The following is a 16,053-nucleotide window of genomic DNA, read 5'->3' as shown; positions in this document are numbered from 1 at the left end:
TGGTAAGTATTTACAGATGATTTACAACAAGAACAGAAAAAGAATAACTTGCAGCAAGATTGTAAATAAAAGACTAGATCATCATACGTAAAAAGGCAACAGTAACGGAGTTAAAGATAGTACACTTATTCTATGCTGCTCTATACGTTGTTTATCGGTGTCTATTATGTTTTGATCATAGGTTTTGACGTTTCTGGCGTTCTAATTGTCAATTACCATATTATCGTATGACATTGTTCTGTCTACCGACATCCTCTATGATCAACTGTTATCTGTCGAGTCCGTTGTTGTTATAAAATAATTGCGGTTTATGCTGTGAGGTTTATAATCAGTAAATTACAATCGTCTTAATTTATACTTAAAGTGATTGTGGCAGAAAAGTATAACAATAAAAATGATGGTATGCCTTCGACTTGTGGTTATCTTTTGTTTTTATTTTTTATGTATAAGGTGCACGTGGTTGTGCTTTTAACAATTTATCTTTTTCAGCAACCTCAGATACTTCTACTTAAAGAAGGAACGGATAGTTCTCAAGGGAAACCACAGTTAATTTCGAATATAAACGCTTGTCAGTCAGTTGTTGACGCAGTAAGAACTACTTTGGGGCCCAGGGGAATGGATAAGCTTATTGTTGACAGTAACGGTAAAGCCACAATATCGAACGATGGTGCTACAATAATGAAGCTCTTGGACATCATTCATCCAGCTGCAAAGACACTGGTTGATATAGCAAAGTCGCAAGATGCAGAGGTAAGAAGGTGCTGTGTTTGTAGCTGTTTGTACAAGAAAAATTGGTTTATTAGGTAGGTGATGGTACCACAAGTGTTGTTCTCTTGGCTGGAGAATTCTTAAAGCAGATTAAGCCGTTTGTGGATGAAGGAGTTCATCCTAGAATAATTATAAAGGCAGTGGGTACATCTTTACAAATATGTTTGGATAAAATTAACGAACTTGCTATAAAAATAAACAAATCTAACGCCGCCGAGTTTAAGTCGTTACTAGAGAAGTGTGCATCAACAGCAATGAGTTCAAAACTTATCCATCAACAAAAGGATTTCTTTTCGAAAATGGTGGTGAATGCAGTATTGCTTCTGGACGATTTATTGCCATTAAATATGATTGGAATTAAGAAGGTTTGTTCTTAGCCTATACATTAAAAATAATCAACTTGCACATATTGGTAATATGAAACTATTAAACAGGTACAGGGTGGTGCTCTGGAGGACTCTTTGCTTGTTGCTGGTGTTGCCTTTAAAAAAACCTTTTCTTATGCCGGTTTTGAAATGCAACCAAAGATATACAGGAAATGTAAGATTGCTCTGCTGAATATTGAACTGGAGTTGAAGGCAGAGCGAGACAATGCTGAAATACGCGTGGACAATGTCAGGGAATATCAAAAGATAGTCGACGCCGAATGGAACATATTATATGACAAATTGGAAAAGATTTGCAAGTCTGGTGCACAAGTTGTCTTGTCCAAACTTCCGATAGGAGACGTAGCAACTCAGTATTTTGCAGACAGGTGAATTTCTTTTTATTTAGATATAAAAGGACTAGACAAATATTCAAATTCTCCTATTCAAAAAGTTATTTATTTTGCTCTGCAGTTCCAGGGCTATGCAGTTTTTGGAACTCTATTGATCATAGTTTGAAATCAATTGATATGATAGGAGTACTCAAAGACAATTTACGGAAACTTATTTCTTTTTATAAATAAGTTATGCTATCGTTTTTTGTTTGAGCGTGCATTACCGTCTTATACATTTTTATCTTTTAATTTTGTTAAGAGCATAATTGGTTAATAAAATTAAATTAAATATAAATGGAAGGCAACTGTCAACTTAATAAATATTGTCTAATGTTGAAAATTCGCTTTTAGGGACATGTTTTGTGCTGGACGCGTTCCCGAAGAAGATCTGCGACGTACGATGAAAGCTTGCGGTGGTGCCGTTATGACCACTGTCAACGACCTCAGCGATAACGTTTTGGGAAATTGTGACTTGTTCGAGGAGCGCCAAATTGGCGGGGAGCGCTATAACTTGTTCCAAGGTTGTCCTAATGCGAAAACGTGCACCATTGTACTTCGCGGAGGTGCCGAACAATTTCTTGAAGAGACAGAACGATCGCTGCATGATGCCATCATGATCGTTAGAAGAACAATAAAAAATGATGCCGTGGTAGCCGGTGGGGGTAAATGAAATTTTAAATCGCTGTACTTTCTGCCTTATCATTATATCAATTTGCTGTTTAGGTGCAATTGAAATGGAATTATCGCGCATTTTACGAGATTATTCGCGCACGATACCCGGAAAAGAGCAACTGCTGATCGGAGCCATAGCAAAGGCATTGGAAGTGATACCCCGACAATTGTGCGACAACGCCGGTTTCGATGCGACTAACATATTGAATAAGTTACGTCAAAAACATTCCCAGGGGCACCGTTGGTATGGAGTGGACATAAATCGCGAAGATATAAGCGACAATTATGATGCATGCATTTGGGAACCGGCCATTATAAAGGTAAACGCATTAACTGCTGCATCTGAAGCCACCTGCCTTATCTTGTCTGTCGACGAAACGATCAAGAACCAAAAATCGGGCGGTGACGGTCCCGCCGCGGGTCCTATGGGCAGGGGCATGGGCAGGCCTATGTGAATGGTTGAAATATGTTATTTACTTCAAACCAATAATTACATTAACTGTAATCCTACAGAGGGAAATAAAAGTTACCTGTTCGTAGGACTATCTATACTAATACTATTATGTTCTCCTTCAAATATTCATTTAACATTGTCGTTGTCGTGTTATTTTGCATTTAAATATGTACGTAGTACCCATGATCTTAATATGATACATATTTTTTTTTTTGTATGCTTTCGTATAATAAAAACTTCTGACTAATTAATAAATTTAATTCTGAATGCATTTAATTTTGTTTATTCATGGTTCTTTCCCCTTATCAGTCACTGTGAGCAATTAGTTTAATCACTTTGTGTGTTAAAAATTGTTTTAAAAATTAAATTTAAAGGGTTTGTAATAGGTATGCAACACATCCTACACTTCAGTATAAAAATTGCCGATATTGACTCATTTACATAATACCAGTTTACCCCTGTGCGGACAGCACTCGAATTTCTTTTATATACAATAATATATTAACAGAAGATACGAATTAGGTAATAGTGAACCTTTTTATTCCTTTTTTAATATAAAAACCTTAAAAGATAACGGCTTACCTGTAAATTACAACCTTTTAACGTAATTTAAAAAATACTTCACGTCTGTAGCGTACTGTTCGTTTGTTAAAGATTTATGTTCATTATTCAAAAAATGCACAGACAGCTGACCATCTCTTGAAGCAATTATCTGTGGGAAAAATCGTTTAATTCGAAGAGTCGACACATTTAATTAGGTACTCAATAAGATAATTAATTACCATGTATATTTTTTGCCTTTTCTGGGGTGTCGTTATTTTAATTGAGACGACATTTTCTTTGAAAGGTATCGAATAAATTGGAAAAATATCGCTAAGCGCCAAATTCCACACGTGCAAGATGTTTTTATTATCTTTGGCGTAAAAAATACAAGGCTTTTCACTGGACCACTGTACCGTATCAATACTCGCCCATTTTCCGTTACCCCCATTAGATAAAATTATCAGCGACTTCTGAACATTTCGAGAAAAAAGAGCCACCTTACCGTTTTCATAGCCCGCGATGAAATATGTACTCGAAAAGGGACAGCAATCAATTGAGGTGACGACTGATAATTCATCTGCAAAAAGAACTACTGAAATTACTTTGAGAACAAAAGACAAACGCATTGTGTATTTTATTACCTGTGTTGTAATATTTTGGGTAGATTTTACTGCCAGTCGAACAGCAATGTAATATTCTATCGGAATTACTTAAGATGAATAAGTGGGTCGGGTCTAGAAGATTAAAATATAATCTCTTAAACTCCAGGCCGTAGTATGGGTTCGAGCAAACCGTTTTTAAACGCAGTTGAGAATTTTGAACCAAAGACACGTTCCATTTTGGGTATTTTTTCGTTACTGTCGTCCAAAAGACCACCAGTCCATCTTCGTCCAAAGAATGCACCTGTCTCAACGAATTATTTAAAATAAACATATACAGATGTATGTAGGTAAGTAGGTAATATTTAAACACAAAAAATGTTGGACAGTACATTAACTAATGCCTCTATTACCTTTTCTTCGAGATGGTCCTTTTCTGAGTCGTTATTCGATACACAGAGAACCGACGTAACTGTCGCTTTATGACTTTCGTTTATTTTTGTTTTAAATGAAGGCGACGAAATACAACGGTACTTCTCGTTTGGACTTCCATTATTCGTGTCCCACAACGATAGAGTCCTAAAGATAAAAAAATTATACCGTTACCATATATTTAAAAATCGGTACGGGCGTTTCTATTATTAATTGTTAACCAACCCGTCTCTGAAGCCGACGAAAACATAATTGATATGTTCGTGTCCGAAACTAGCGCAAGTCGGTCGTCCCAAGATTCTCAGCAGGGCAAGCGGTTGTTGTAATGAAGAAGCGTTCCAAATACAAATGTAACTCAATTCAGTAAACTTTTTATTATTTGGTAAATGAACTGTGAGAAAGTTGTTGCTGTTTGACGTGTAAAGATCGATTACGGAGGTGTTGTGTAAAATATCTAAATCCTGGGCACACTTTTTTGTACTTCCTGCGCTGAAAAACTCGTTTTCGTTTGTAATCGAGTAAGTTTTCTTAGGGTGACGATAAAAAAGTTTATTAGTCTCATTATTTAACAGAGAAAGAACTATTACGGCGGAACTATTTATAGAATTTACAAATTTATCTGAAAGGTAGTAAGAAGTTTCTGCTTGTATTTGTTCGACTTTCGAATCGTTTCCCACGCCTAAAAATTCTTGTTTATAATGTTCCCAATTCGGTCTTTGTTGTTCAGAAAATTGTTTTGTTGAGAAAACGACAGGAATATGTGTCCATTTTGTTATATTAACGATCTCGTCTGTCTGTACGCTTTCGTCTACATTACTCGTCGCAACAGTTTGAATTGCGCATTGTATCCCAAAAGTTTGCCCATGAATTTGAATGAATTGCTCGTAAGGAACGGGCGTCATTTCGAATGTGGTGAAGTAACACTTGTTAAATTTTATCATTGCCTGTATTTCTTTCCCTCTGTGCTTTTTATACATAAGACGCCTTTGCTCTTCAAACCTGGACTTTTCGAAACGGTAACCATGGAGCTTCTTCAAAACGGTTTTGTCTTCATCATATCCCTCGTCTGATAATGATGAATTAGACGGTGGCAGATGCGACAATATTTCTTGTATAGCTATCGTGTTGTTCGTTTTAACAATTTTTTCTTGCAAATCAAAACTTCCAGAGTCCAACTTGCGCTCTTTACTAATATAATTTGTTCGACGAAGAGCATCGATTGCATCATTATTGCAATCCTCTCCCGCCATATTACTACCATTTTCAATTAGGTTTCTCATGCTCTCCGAAATCGAGGATGTCGACTTACTTGTATTACTGTCCGTCTTTTCTTCTTCCTCATCTTCATCTTCAAAATCTGATATGTAAGAATCGAAATCGTCTTCGTAATTAACTTGTTCTTCTTTTGATGCCTTAACTTCTTCGCGTGGTAAATTTATTGTCAATTGTGTGACAGTCGCTTCTTTTAGAGTCGCTGTTCTGGGCCTTTCCATTTCTTTTCCGTCTATCTTTAAATAAACGTCTGGTTTCGTATTGTTTGCTTTACTCAACTGGTTGTTAATTCCCTTTTTCATTTTTTCTTCCCTTACAACTCTATGTATTATATCTTTTTGACTTGGAAAATATTTTGTTTTCGTTACGGAGCCGGCCCTCTCTTCTTCTCTTCTTCCCAATCGCAAATGATTCACTTTATTCTTACTGATTTTTTTAATAGTAGAATCTGACGAAATGCGAGACATTCCTTCCAGTTTAGATAGACTGCTCTCATGTTTATCAGACGGTAAGAAAGATGTGACAGTTTTGCATTTTTGATCTGTAGCCTCTAATATTTTTTTCTGTCTGCTTTCTTTCGCACCATTATCATTTGCTAATGCACTTCTTTTGTCTCGCAATTGTCCAACCCTTCTTTCGGTCGTTTTACTCTTGGTCGCTTCATTCTAAAATCAAAAAGTGTTTAATTTATAACAGCTTAGTATATTAAATGCAATAAATAACTCACCTTTCGTAAATTAGACATAAAACTTATTAACAATAAAATCAGAATCAATTGAGACACAACAGACTGTTATTGTTATTAATGAACAGCGCGATCGTAACTAAGTAGCAACCGATTTCTGCCACTATAAAATCGATAATACACATAACGTGTTTCAAATACAAAAGAAACATTAATTTTTTTTTTCATTTATATGTTATATTTTATCAAATTACACATAAAAAAATGAGGTAACTTTAAATCCTAAAACAAAAATAAGTAGTAACATGTGACAATAACCAATATTTAACGCATTGGATGACGAATACTGACAGCGCAAATTATTACTATTTATATATTTTTTAATTAATAAATCGGAATACGAACGTGGCATCGTATCGGTGTTCTTAGAAACGGGTCCCTGCTGTAAAGAGGACGTGGTATCGTGAAAAAGCACATCGGAAATTCCGTCGAATAGCCCGAACATGGTCATAGTGTTTGTAAACGAACGATAATTTTTACCGAACAAATTATCCATCTGCAGAAAAGCATCCAAAGTGTCTTTAATCCATATATCCGAACTGTTATTTCGTACCATGGCCTGACCCACCGTTGCCCAGCTCATGTGGCACCAATCCTCGTGCTGTTCATAATAGTAGCTCATTTGGCTCTTTCCATATTCGCTTTCGTCACACAACACTTGAAAATCTGACTTTTGTACTTTATTATTTTTCGATTCTTTAACATCTAAAAGTCAATAATAAAAAAATAGCATGGCACAAAACAACTGGTTGAGTCAAATTTACCGCTGAAAAAGTTTTCAAAAGAATTTTTAGAAACGAACGCCACATCCCCATATCCGCTGATTAAACAGCGTAGTGCTCCAAAGTCACCACCATCAAGGAACTCTTTTTTACAGCCTCCATTGCGCTTCGACTGGTCGAGTGTGGGCGACGGAATACAGGAGTTTTGGAAAAAATCCGATAATAGTTCTAAATCTGTTTTGCACTCGCTCCAACTAGTATAGTTTCTTAGTTTATATGCCACCGTATTAAACGCGATCCCATCATAAGTAGGAAAACAGCTTTTTGTTCTTTTAAGGTCCGAGAATTGCACAAATCGATTTGATATTCTCGTTATGGCTACCGTCAAATATTTATCCTTCTTTGACGAAACTGTTTCGTAAAATAACGGTTTGAGATCATAAATTCTGCAACAAATTAACAACTAAATAACTAGAAATCTAATTTAACGATACCTACTTTTTAGCTTGGTGCGCTTCATCAGGAGAAATAATTACTACGTCCACTCTGTCGTTTTGCACAGCCGACATGCAATGTGTTTTGTTATCGGCTTTTAAACAGTCAATACCTGGTTCTATTCCGTAAACGGCCGCGGCCTCCCGCAACCAACCGCACTTGGCATTTTCTATGTTCGACGTCGTGCACACACGAATCAGTCTCGGAGGGTGACAACCTGTATTATACATAAACCAATGTAATACAAATCCTTATTATACAAATAGGATTGTGTCAGACCTGAAAAACTGTTAGCGCTCAGGTATCCGGGGGCTCTGTCTAAATAACTTTCGACAGCTTCGATAGGACTTACATCAACGATTTTTATGTGGTACGATTCAATCAAGTCGAGGAGCGTGGAGTGCCACGAAGAAGCTGTTTCATGTGTTAATGACGACACCAGCTGTTGGATCTCTTGCGCCATCGTTCTGACAATAAGAACAAAAATGTAGTTTTTTACATAAAAAACATACTTATTACGCACCTTCTTGTTGCGACAACGGGCCAGGGTTTTACCACCCACGTGCACGGGAGTGAAGTGTTAAGAGGCAATACGGTCCCATCGAGGCAAAGGTAACTGTACTTGTCGATTTCGTTGTTGGTAAAATTAAAATGAACTCGAACATCGTCCAAGCGCGCCCAGGCGACGTCACCGAAGCCGTCTGTTAAACAGAAAAGGGGTCCGCGACGGCCCCAATACTTGTCGTTTATCGAACACTCGGTTCGATCGCCACACAACGCGCAAAGATTGTTATATTTCTTTTCTATAAGGTATACAAATAATGTTAGTATGACGATTAATACCGGAAATGGATTATTTTAATTTACTTAATTGTCTATCAGTAATGGGGTCGTTTACCCAGGGGCCTGCCTTACAGGCCGCGTAGAAAAAATCTGAAGAAGTCTTGATTTTATTTTCCATCACTGTTAGAGAAGGAATGCACTTTTGAGGAACCACGTTACTTTCCAAATACTAAAAAGAAAACACCTAACTTCATAATTTAGTCACCTTTTTTATTTTGTAACTTACATTAGCTAAAATTGTCGTCCAATCGGTTTCGTAGCCGTATCCTGGATGGCACAATTTCTTGTCCTTAAGATCGTGTTTGCTTGAGATACCGGCATCGTTGTTAATCACAGCAACAACTTCGTATTCGAAATTATCTAAAAAATATTATAATAAGGTATACTATTTATTATCTCTCTTATTTAATTTACCGTCTGTAAATCTCATTTCGTTTGTGATCAGCATTTCCACACCTGAATTTTGTGCGGTAACCAAGTCTTCGGGAGTAAATATAGACCAGTCTGCATGTCCTTTGGATATTTTTCGTAAACAATCTAAGCTGTTAAAGTTTTATTTGTTTTAACACTATTACTATAAAAAAAAAAACTAAAACCGTTCTTTTACCGATCTAATCCAATTACACATTCCACCTTACTGTTCGCATTCTGATCCAGTAAGGGACAATATTTAGATGCCTTCTTGAAACTTCCTCGCCCATCTACGACACAAACTTTGACTAAAAAAAATAAATTAGTTTTTCTCAATTTCAAAGAAAACTTTATTTATATATAACTGTATTAATACTGATCTTTTTTCGAGTTTTAATCCCGTGGGTATTACTTGTTTTAATAAAACCCAAAAAAAGATTAATATTAAAATAATCTGATCGTAAATATTATTTTTGTGTATTTATATTATTATGTTTAACAAATAAAACGTAACACTCACATTTCTCAACCGCCGTCAAAGGCACTGCCGATGTTATTACTGATCCCTCGTAAAAAAAGAAAAAAAACAAAACTCCAATATTCTTTGCAATAGCCAATTTCGACATATTAAATATAAAGTAGTCCCTGCTTACGGCACAATAACGGTAAAGTAATTACACCTAAACTACACAGAAAACTTCGAGTTTCTTTGCAATTAAATTAAAAAAATATTTGCGAATGTCCTCGATGAATTATTTTCAATGAAATGTTTTATTCGTTTGAACGATTGCATATTAAAATAAAGCGTGAATATGTAGGTGTGTGTGTGCGCGTTTATGTTGTCATTTAATATGTATGTATATTCCTCGTCAGTAGTTTTCGAAACTGGAAGACAACAGACATAAAAAGCACATAAAACATAATTTACGTGATTAACACATATCAAACTCGTATTTACACAACTTTTCCTCTGTGTATAAACGATCATGTGTGCGACATAACTTGTCGTTACAAGGTCGAATTCTCTGCCTTTTAATTCAAACCGCCGCGCAATCTAATGACTAAATTTCATTTTAAACGAGGGTTTTCCCAAATTACTTAATACACGACTCGACGAAAAGAATAATGACGTAACAGACAGCTAGGAAAAACTGAAAACTAGTAAAGTAAAAGTTTATACGGTCATATATTTTATATAATAAAGACAGAAAAGTATTAAATACCAATATAAAATAATAAAATGATTTAGTTTTATTTTATAGTCTTACCTTACTTTAGGGTAATTGTACTACATAAATGTGCTTATGTATAAGTAGAAATATGACCTAAGTGGTAAAATGCCGGTCATTTATTCGCCGCCACCTCCAGCATTTTCTCATAATCGATAATTTTCTCGCGAGGCTTTCTACACCTTTGTCCTGCCTTCTTTTCATAGTCGTCAATTTTAAGCCAATCTGCCCAAGTTACCACTTGTATGTTTGCCTTGTTCAATTTATTCCTAATGCTTTCATATCCTGGTTTATCCCAGACAGTCTTGTTTTTTTCTATTTCCTTACAAATCACTTCTGCGGTGTTAAAAGCATTCGTCATCGTCGACAGGATAACGCCCGTAGGACCAGTCGCGACCCAACCGGCAGCGTACAATCTGTTGTCGATTTTTCCATTTTGATTTATCACCGTTCCCTTTTTGTTATCGAATGGTAAACTACTATCAATTGTGACTGCTTTATAACCAATGCTTGTTACTATCAAATCTGATTGTAGCATTTCTCTGGTATTAGTTAAAGAAATCGTCGTGTCACCTTTGTCTGTTTTTTCCAACCTATTAATTCCCAAAGTTATAGTTTTTCTTATACTATTATTTAAAACATTTATTTCTAGCGGTGATTTGTAGAAGACCGGAAAGAATTTCTTTTCTGAATACTGCTCCCTTTGAACTTTAATTGATTGTAACATTAGGTCTGTTAAACGTTTTCTGGGTCGTTCCAGTGAGGGTAAAACCGATTCCACTCCCACAAAATCGTTCTCATTCCAGTACGTTCCACAGCCTTTTAGTTTTAACATCTCTCTCAGTTCCTTTATTGTAAAGGCTGCTTGCAGAGGACCTCTTCTGCCAATTAAATGGACTTCTTTTATTTTAGATGACATCAAGCTCTCAAGTGCATGTTGAGTAATGTCTGTTTCCTAAAATATATTAGTAATATAAATGTGGCGAGACATTGAATGCTATAAGAAGTACCTTTAAATCATCAACTGGTTTTAATAATATCCTTGCAACATCAATAGCAACATTTCCTTGGCCAATAATTGCTACTTTTTCACTAGAAAAATCGATTTTTAAACCTGCTTCTTCGGGTAAACCATTGTACCAGCCAACAATTCTTCTCGCCGGAATAACATTTGGTAAATTTTCGCCGGGTATGTCGAGTTTACGATTAAAATTTGCTCCATAAGCCTAAAATGGTTTTTCTATAATAATATGGGAAAGAGATATATCACTGATGTATAAACTGATAGGTACATGTTGGTACGTTATAATAGAATGAAGGAAGAAAAACAGTTTATTTACAATTGATTTAAATAAATAAGTAAATAAAACAAATGTTACTTACAAGCAAAACATAATCGTATGCCTCAGTTAAATCACTGATACTAACATCTTTGCCAATGGAAATGTTACCTTTAAATTCTACATTTGGATGTTCAGCAGTCAAAAAAAACTTAGAAATCACATTTTTAACCTCAGGATGGTCGGGGGCAACACCAAATCTATCATAAAAATGAATAAAATTTAAGCTTGCTTATTCTACAATCAACATATTCTAATTTAAGATTTGGTGATATGGTTTCCCATACAACAGTATGATAAGAAAATGATTGAGGCTGCAGCATAGATTTATGAAATCAATATCATGGACACTTGCCTTTTGAATGATTTTGATAATAATAATTATGCTGCTATTGCAAATGAGTTAAATCTTAGTACATTAACTTCTTTAACAGATCAACAGGATCCCATGCTATTCTAAACTACTGAAAGGATATATTGCATCAGTTAATTTGTTATTCCAAATCAATATTCAAAGTTCCTCAATACATACTGAGAAATCATGTTGAACTGTTTCAATTATTTTGTAAGTAAATAAATAATACAAGGTTTCATCATAGATCTCTGCTGTACAAACCACGTAAATTACTTAATATGAAAAGGGGATTACCGGATGCATTAAATGGAATCAACAATTTAAAATCATTTAAAAGGATTTCCAAAGAATTTATGTATTCATATGACGGATAATGTAGGCTCTTCAACGTTAACAGTATACAGTACTTTTTCTTGGGTGGCTTAGTATTTCCAGTTTTTTCATTTTTACTTTTTAAGCAGTCAGATATTGTATGTACCAAGGTTACTTAATTGTATGCTTTTGTAGTTCGAACTGTACTGTCTGCAGTTTATCAATAAATAAATAAATCTATCTACCTTACTAAACCAAATGGAACGGGCAGCTTTTCAAATATGCTGACTTGAATATCTTTTATTCTTTTAACAAAATGTTGGGCACAATAAAATCCAGCTGCACCAGCCCCTACAATGCAGATTTTTGGTGTTTTCTTGCCAATATTACTGAAGTATCTTAAAATTTGAAAATTATAAATCATTTCAACTTCTTAGTCAAAAGATTAATAATTAATATTTAATTATTTCAAAATCTAGTAAATACAACATGAAAATCACGATAAAAACCACTACCGAATTATAATAAGTGAATAATGAACTTTTAAAAAAAGAAATTTCAAAAATTAACCGCAGGATTAATCGATTGATTTCCCTTTTTCTTTGTCTTTGACCATAGACAAGATCCTTGAAAGTTGACCATAGGTTGACCTTACAGTTGACACATTTGACAATTTATTTCGTATTCCATAGACTGATCATAGATAAAATGCTGAATGATTTTTTATCATAGAGATAAAACATAGAATCTAAAGCACATCCATAGAGCATGCTATGCAAAAAAGATAGTCGACTAAAAAAGATAATAGATCAAGTCAGTCCATCTGTGATCTAAAATCAGTGATAGTCCTTGTTTATTCTAAAATGTAATTATCTTTGATTTCTTGATGTAGACAGACGTATAGTGTCAGCCAGGACTGATCATCTATGGCCATGTATATTAATTATCTATGACTGCGACTTCTAACTACAACCACGGCATCTATACACAACATCTACAACTATGAATTTTACCATAGAATTTATAACCTTACTTCAAAGACCAATGTATCCCCATTTACCCAAAAAATTAAGTTATATATAATATACGCTAAAATAAATTTAATTTTAATTGAAATTAATTACTCTTTACTGAAGATTAAAAATGCGTAAATTAAAATATCACGAGCAGAAGTTGCTGAAAAAGGTGGACTTCATACATTGGGAAGTTGATAACAACTTACATGAAGTGAAAATCTTAAAAAAATATTGTATACAAAAACGAGAAGACTATATCAAGTATGAAAAAGAAATGGTTAAAAACTTCTAGTGTTAATTTTTTATTTTTGTTAGGTACAAAAAGTTAGCACGTGATATTAGAGAACTGGCACGTAAAATAAAAGAAATTGATCCAAGACACCCATTCAGGACTGAAGAAAGTGCTCATTTATTAGAGAAACTGTAAGTAATAGATGTATAATTGAATGTAGGCTTTCACGGCCGGCGGTTAGTTGATCAGTATTGTATTCCAGGCTGAAGGGCCTTGGTCTGTTTGGATTATCTCCTAACGTTTCGTTTACAACTACAGTAGACATTTTCAAAGGCGGTGTAGTAAACGATGTGGTATTCGAATTTGAAAATGTCTACCACCCTTCAGCCCAGAATCTGTGTGTGAATGTGCATGAAGTAAACGGTTTCAGATATTTAATGGGGCTTATTCCAACACGATGGGACTTAAGTTTGGCAGAGAAGGTGACTGCATCCTGCTTTTGTAGAAGGCGTTTGCCCGTTGTCATGGTCAGAAGTAAGTAATTTTTAATAATTACTGTAAGGGATGTTTTGCAATATTCATTTTCCATAATGCAGATAAAATGTCCGAATCAATAAAAGGAGCAACAAAATTAATAGAACAAGGACATGTGAGAATAGGCCCTGAACTGATAAAGGACCCTGCATTTCTGTTAACTAGGACACATGAAGATTTTGTGACATGGGTCAACAGTTCAAAAATTCGAAGACATATATTGGAATATGAAGGACTTGTAAGTTAATGTTAATTGTATGTTATTCGTTAATTTTTCTCTTTTGTTTTTAGAGGGATGATTTTATTATATAAATGGGGTGAAAGTTAGAAGGCCAAACTTGTTTAGTTAATTATCTCTCTAATAACCATTTAAGGGTAAAATTTTGTTACCCCTGAAAGAAAATATACATCCAGGGTTTTGTATAAGTCGTTTATGAAATTGATTAAATGTAATTAAAATTCAATTTTAAATAGCCATGTTGCATTTAAAATTAAAGGTTTCATTTTTTAACATTCTTTTGATTTTAAAAAAATATCATTAATTTACTAACAGAAAAAGAAATTTACTTACAATTTATTAGATCGGTCAGTGTCTACACTATTTGTCCTCCAAAAGATTTTCATTTGGTAGCTCTTTAACTCCATGAACAACTTTTAAATGCGTTTTAACATAGGCAGTTTCAGTGAATGTCTTGTAACAAATAAAGCATATGTGAGGCCCAGGGTGGCACTGTATGTGCACTTTTAAATTATGTGTCTTTGTAAATCCCTTCCCACAATATTTACAAGTGTATGGCCGATAACCAGTGTGAGTCATTTCATGGCAGTCCACTTCTCCCTTGGATCGAAAGGATTTGTCGCAGTAGCGACAACTGTAGGGTCGTACACCTGTATGTGTTCGAATGTGCCTCTTTAAACTGCCTGCCATTGTAAAACGTTTTCCACAATAAGTACAAACGTACTTTTTTTCACCTACAAATTAATTAGTAGCATCAAAAAAGTTATTTTATTTTCATAAAGTGCAAAAAAACCGTAAGACATGCAATGTGCAAATTGCTTTTGTAGTTAACCAATATTGTACAGATAATTAAACATTACCTTTGTATTTATTCAAACATGTAAAATATTCAAATCAATTTATCTATTACATTAATATGGTAAGTGTATAAGAAGAAAAGTAGAATAAGGTGATGTTTAATTATATGTACAATATTTAACTTACTTAGTGTTATTATTATCATCAGTTTAAAAATGCTTACCTGTATGAAGTCTCATGTGATATTCTAAAGCATTTGAATAACTGAACCTTTTACCACATCTTGTACACAAATATGATTTATTTGCCAAATGGATAGCATTTATATGAACTTGTAGATTACTGCTATACAAGTACTTCTTCCCACACAGTTTGCACTCAAACTTCTTTTCCATGTGTTTAGAGATGTTATGATTATAATAGCTTGACTTTGTCTTGGCAATATGACCACACAAGTGGCACAAAAATGTATTTCTATCATACCTCTTCTGATGGTCTTCAAATACTAATTGACTGCTAGAAGTCCTCTTAAACTTTCTGCATGCAAATTGATTGATGTCTTTAATTTGGCTGACATAACTATCAGTTTTAATGATTTTGTTTTTCTTAAAGTTACTAATCTTTTCAATTGATACAGAATAAGTGTCCCTAAATTTGTTGATGTCTTTCTTTCTGCTGTTTTTATGAACAAATTCAGCCGAAATTTCAGTTCCTAAATTTTTAAGAAAACCACTAAATGAAGACTTTTCTTCATTGTTATTGCCTTCAATAACAAACAAGTCTTTTAGATCAAATCTTCCACTTTTAGATATTATTTCTACAGATGCTGAATCTACATCTTCTTGTATTGGCCGAGCTTTAGCGATTTCTAATTTTGAGAGTTCCCAAAATTCAGTTAGCAGTTTTTCAGACTCCTGACATTGCAATTTAAATCCGTAGGCAATTTTCAAATTTTCCAAGCACTCCGAACATATGAAAGTACAAATATCTCCAGCAAGTTCTATAATCTAACAACTTACATTATAACTTATAACATCAAAATATACATTCGTAGACATAAAACTTACACTTTTTCCCAATACTTCTCTTAAGGCATTATAAACAAAAATGTTCTGGAAGAATCCTTTTTCTATTTTATCATATACACTTATTAAAATGTTTGCTTCTTTAAAACAAATTCTGCATATACAATTTGAACTGTTAGCGGAAATTTTATGTGATATTTTTTGGCTCATTTTGATTGTGGGTTACACATTAATCTATGGTCACGCAAAATAGATATG

At 34.3% G+C, this 16,053-nt stretch overlaps 6 protein-coding genes across 9 annotated transcripts; 2 read left to right on the top strand and 4 right to left on the bottom strand.

Moving 5' to 3' along the window:
- Positions 1-230: 230 nt before the first annotated feature.
- On the top strand, positions 231-2,914 carry LOC108739083 (T-complex protein 1 subunit eta). The gene is made up of 6 exons (XM_018472790.2): positions 231-400; positions 490-750; positions 804-1,133; positions 1,203-1,522; positions 1,880-2,190; positions 2,252-2,914. The coding sequence occupies exons 1-6, from the start codon at positions 395-397 to the stop codon at positions 2,653-2,655; spliced, it is 1,632 nt and encodes a 543-aa protein (XP_018328292.1). The 5' UTR covers positions 231-394; the 3' UTR covers positions 2,656-2,914.
- Positions 2,915-3,177: 263 nt separating this feature from the next.
- Positions 3,178-6,378, bottom strand: LOC108739051 (WD repeat-containing protein 60). 2 transcript variants are annotated; one of them, XM_018472740.1, is made up of 6 exons: positions 6,228-6,378; positions 4,454-6,165; positions 4,210-4,375; positions 3,839-4,100; positions 3,437-3,786; positions 3,178-3,366 (listed from the first exon to the last, which is right to left on the bottom strand). In XM_018472740.1, the coding sequence occupies exons 1-6, from the start codon at positions 6,243-6,245 to the stop codon at positions 3,244-3,246; spliced, it is 2,631 nt and encodes an 876-aa protein (XP_018328242.1). In that variant the 5' UTR covers positions 6,246-6,378; the 3' UTR covers positions 3,178-3,243. The 2 variants fall into 2 exon arrangements, with proteins under 2 accessions (XP_018328242.1, XP_018328244.1); XM_018472742.1 differs by having other exon boundaries at positions 3,437-3,774; positions 6,228-6,376.
- Positions 6,379-6,420: 42 nt separating this feature from the next.
- Positions 6,421-9,955, bottom strand: LOC108739052 (transferrin). Its single transcript, XM_018472743.2, has 10 exons — positions 9,237-9,955; positions 8,913-9,024; positions 8,720-8,847; positions 8,532-8,665; positions 8,330-8,474; positions 7,986-8,265; positions 7,742-7,929; positions 7,466-7,679; positions 7,010-7,413; positions 6,421-6,950 (listed from the first exon to the last, which is right to left on the bottom strand). The coding sequence occupies exons 1-10, from the start codon at positions 9,340-9,342 to the stop codon at positions 6,436-6,438; spliced, it is 2,226 nt and encodes a 741-aa protein (XP_018328245.1). The 5' UTR covers positions 9,343-9,955; the 3' UTR covers positions 6,421-6,435.
- Positions 8,980-12,386, bottom strand: LOC108739053 (NADPH:adrenodoxin oxidoreductase, mitochondrial). 2 transcript variants are annotated; one of them, XM_018472744.2, is made up of 6 exons: positions 12,198-12,386; positions 11,329-11,485; positions 10,956-11,171; positions 9,985-10,900; positions 9,237-9,282; positions 8,980-9,024 (listed from the first exon to the last, which is right to left on the bottom strand). In XM_018472744.2, the coding sequence occupies exons 1-4, from the start codon at positions 12,374-12,376 to the stop codon at positions 10,061-10,063; spliced, it is 1,392 nt and encodes a 463-aa protein (XP_018328246.1). In that variant the 5' UTR covers positions 12,377-12,386; the 3' UTR covers positions 8,980-9,024; positions 9,237-9,282; positions 9,985-10,060. The 2 variants fall into 2 exon arrangements, with proteins under 2 accessions (XP_018328246.1, XP_025837237.1); XM_025981452.1 differs by having other exon boundaries at positions 8,982-9,024; positions 9,237-9,275.
- A 541-nt stretch (positions 12,387-12,927) lies between these two features.
- LOC108739054 (gastrula zinc finger protein XlCGF46.1-like) lies at positions 12,928-16,048 on the bottom strand. Of its 2 annotated transcripts, none has more exons than XM_018472745.2 (4): positions 15,838-16,048; positions 14,994-15,777; positions 14,306-14,706; positions 12,928-13,012 (listed from the first exon to the last, which is right to left on the bottom strand). In XM_018472745.2, exons 1-3 carry the CDS (start codon positions 16,003-16,005, stop codon positions 14,333-14,335), a joined length of 1,326 nt encoding a protein of 441 aa, XP_018328247.1. In that variant the 5' UTR covers positions 16,006-16,048; the 3' UTR covers positions 12,928-13,012; positions 14,306-14,332. The 2 variants fall into 2 exon arrangements, with proteins under 2 accessions (XP_018328247.1, XP_018328248.1); XM_018472746.2 differs by lacking the exon at positions 12,928-13,012 and adding an exon at positions 13,301-13,389.
- LOC108739055 (U3 small nucleolar ribonucleoprotein protein IMP3) lies at positions 13,001-14,249 on the top strand. The gene is made up of 5 exons (XM_018472747.2): positions 13,001-13,229; positions 13,284-13,391; positions 13,631-13,734; positions 13,797-13,972; positions 14,026-14,249. Exons 1-5 carry the CDS (start codon positions 13,096-13,098, stop codon positions 14,044-14,046), a joined length of 543 nt encoding a protein of 180 aa, XP_018328249.1. The 5' UTR covers positions 13,001-13,095; the 3' UTR covers positions 14,047-14,249.
- Positions 16,049-16,053: the final 5 nt, after the last annotated feature.

The sequence above is a fragment of the Agrilus planipennis genome, unplaced genomic scaffold, assembly GCF_000699045.2.
Source record: "Agrilus planipennis isolate EAB-ADULT unplaced genomic scaffold, Apla_2.0 scaffold134, whole genome shotgun sequence".
Lineage (NCBI taxonomy): Eukaryota > Metazoa > Arthropoda > Insecta > Coleoptera > Buprestidae > Agrilus > Agrilus planipennis.
This window is presented reverse-complemented; position numbering and strand designations above follow the sequence as displayed.